Below are 2,985 nucleotides of genomic sequence, written 5' to 3' on the forward strand. Positions count from 1 at the left end.
TGTGTTTGTACTTACCTGAGCTCCAGTCCCATCCTTTGTGCCAATTAGTCTTGCAGGTGTAATCATTCTTGCAGTCTTCCCACCAACTGTGGCAGTCCTCCTTACACAGAGGCACATCCAAGATACGCTCCTTACGCCAGCTCTGATCCACCTGCACACACGATTGACTAGTTTGTATGATATAAATAATAATAAGTTCAGAACACCGTTGATATATTTATAGAAGGAAACTCCTTGTACAATGTTGCGATCTGTCAAGTGGGTTATAAAGGTCTCTACAAACAAAACTGGGGCATATTACAAAGTCTCTCTTTATCAAATGTAATTAGCTGGTTATGTTTTTATAACTATAATGCAGTGAATCTTTTTTTTTAAGGGACCCTTTTTCTATTATTCAGAAAACTAACTAAGTGACATATGTTATGGATATTTCATATTATATTCAATGCATAACAATAACAGTAAAGAACAACTGATCTAAACTTAAAATAATGATGATAATAATAATGTGGTTGTCTTCACAGAAATTAATGAAATGCTGAATTAAAGGCTGGTCCCGACCACCAGGGAACCACTGCTATAAAGGCATAATAATGGCGACAGGCTGTATATGTTGATTTAACTATCCCGACAAGCCCTTTCAGTCCTTTCAACTTTATATGCTGCCATCTAGTGTTGCAAGTAGACACATACAAGAGAGACCGAGAGCACAAATGCACAATACACACTTTTTGTATCCAAGGTCCCAAGTGTGGTGAGCACTCGTAGAAGCAAGTGTCCTGGATGAAATGTCTCTTGCACTCAGGGCTCATGGCACCACAGTGATTCCAGTTGAAGTTGTACAGGTAGGAGTTATCGTCGTGGGCTTCTGCGCTGGTGTTGGCTGTACAACATGCATTGTCACGCCACGGAGCACACTGGGAAGAAGAGAGAGGGGTCACTTAATGGTGTTGGACCAAAACATATTCTTTTTCAGCCCTGTGTCTGGATCAACACAAACTTTCCATGAAAAAAAAACATGACACCCATTTGATTCTCCCAGCATCCCGCCATTTGTTTCATCTTTGCTGTGTAGAAACATTTGTATTCATCACCTGAAGGTAGAGTTGTCCCTCAGGGCCAGGATTTACTTTGTGGTGTTTGGCGTCCATACACATGTTGAGTTTGTCCAGAGACAGAGCGCCACTGGAGAGGGCTAGCAGCAAGACCAGGACAGCCCACATGGCTCTGCAGCAGGGAGGCATTAACATATATCAGTGGGAGGTTCTTGATAGGACAGCCAACATACAGTACCAGTTAAAAGTTAAGCTTTGTCATGGGGATGCCCTGTAAACTCTAATATGAGTAACATACACGCGTCGCACATACAGCACTTTGTCTACCTCAGTCACTTTTATACCATCTTGCCAGCAGGTAATAATTACCGAATACTGTTTGGTAATAAGCACAGATATCATTGTTTAATATCTTTATTTAATCATTGTGCTTGTTAACTTCATTTAACCAACCAATGGTTTTGTACCCAAGAACTTCCAAACCATATCCAGCCTATTTTTCTATTATGGTAAAGTTTCTGCGGCAATACACCAAGTGTGATATTTGTTGGAGTAGGAATGGGATGTGTTTTGGGAAAACATGCTGATTTTGAGAAGTACATGTCGACATTTTCTTTTTGTAACATATTAAGAAAAGTTAACTCATAATATCCATTGAGTATAAATCACTGATATTAACTAATTTATTTGGTTGTTTTTCTGAATTTTCTGAAGCTGATCTGCACTGTATATAAGCTGCACTAACCTGTCCAAAAAGGACCACAGTGACTTATTTGTTTGGCCTCACCTTTCAATAAACCTTACTACTAATAAGATTGGAGTGCATGGGTTCTGCTTTTGCAATATCAACTGTCAAGTGGTCAAATTTAGCTGGATTGGGCTACTGATGTTTAATAAGTTAATGTCAATCTCAGCCAGAATGTACGTTTCCATGGAAGTTATGAGTGATGAGTATAAGTTTGCCGGCCCTTCCTTCTTCATAAAAAGTACAATCTGAAGTACAACAAAACACACAGCATACAATCTTATAGAAAGGTTAAGTTAAAAATAACTCAAAACTGGCAATCTGGAGATGAGCGTCACATAAAGTGATTACATTTATCTTTCTGATCTAAAGGAAAATTTGGTCTATTTAAGAATTCCAAAATTCTACAATATTTGTGTTCATTTCCAAGTATTTCCAGAACCATATGTAATGTATAAATATCACAAACACCAGTGTCCATTAAGCCTGACAGAATATCTTATGGGCATGGCTTATTGAGGTTGTGACATGACACACTGGAGCACTACTCTCTACATCAAATTGCATCATATCAACAACAAAAAATCTGATTGTTTTTACTTCATTGTAAATTGATTTCTTCCCCCTCTTTTATAGTTCATTATTCAGCTTTTAAATTATCACAAATTGGAAAAATTAGGTAATAACAGTAACAAATAAACAATTTACACCAGAGCTCCTGAACCCGTAAAAAAACACAATATAAATAAACGCCATGAACAAAACAGAAATAGTTCAAGGACTTGAAGAAATTGAATCTTACACGACAAACTAAATGCATGATTTAGGGAAAATAACAACCACTATATGTGTCAACTCATCTAAAGACTAAAGAAGATTTCTACAAGAAATGGTTAAAAGATTCACTTTACCGTGGTAGATTCTGCGATGGTTCACTCCTGAAATAATTTTCCTACGAGTCAGTATCTCCAGTCACTTCCTACACACTTCTGAAAATGAAACAAACCAAACCCACATCTGTGCATGCATGAGCATATGAGTGGAGTGTGACTGAAAATATGGTTGCCCATAATGCAAGTGAACACTCAATTAATATGTATCCAATGTCCAAAGTCTGCTTGTGTGCGTGTGTGTGTGTATGTGTGTGTGTGTGTGTGTGATAATCTGTTTTATTATGTCTCACTG

At 37.7% G+C, this 2,985-nt stretch overlaps 1 protein-coding gene across 1 annotated transcript in view; it reads right to left on the reverse strand.

Moving 5' to 3' along the window:
* folr (folate receptor) overlaps positions 1 to 2,923 on the reverse strand; it is a 3,478-nt gene extending 555 nt beyond the window's left edge. The window contains exons 1-4 of the mRNA XM_035680298.1: positions 2,712 to 2,923; positions 1,095 to 1,227; positions 729 to 917; positions 16 to 151 (exon numbers count right to left, since the gene is read on the reverse strand). Coding sequence (XP_035536191.1) covers positions 16 to 151; positions 729 to 917; positions 1,095 to 1,223 — 454 coding nt within the window. The 5' untranslated portion in view covers positions 1,224 to 1,227; positions 2,712 to 2,923. The remainder of the gene's footprint in view (positions 1 to 15; positions 152 to 728; positions 918 to 1,094; positions 1,228 to 2,711) is intronic.
* Between the last annotated feature and the right edge of the window lie 62 nt (positions 2,924 to 2,985).

Source organism: Morone saxatilis, unplaced genomic scaffold, assembly GCF_004916995.1.
Source record: "Morone saxatilis isolate NCDOM2014 unplaced genomic scaffold, NCSU_SB_2.0 Contig8, whole genome shotgun sequence".
NCBI classification, from domain to species: Eukaryota; Metazoa; Chordata; class Actinopteri; family Moronidae; genus Morone; species Morone saxatilis.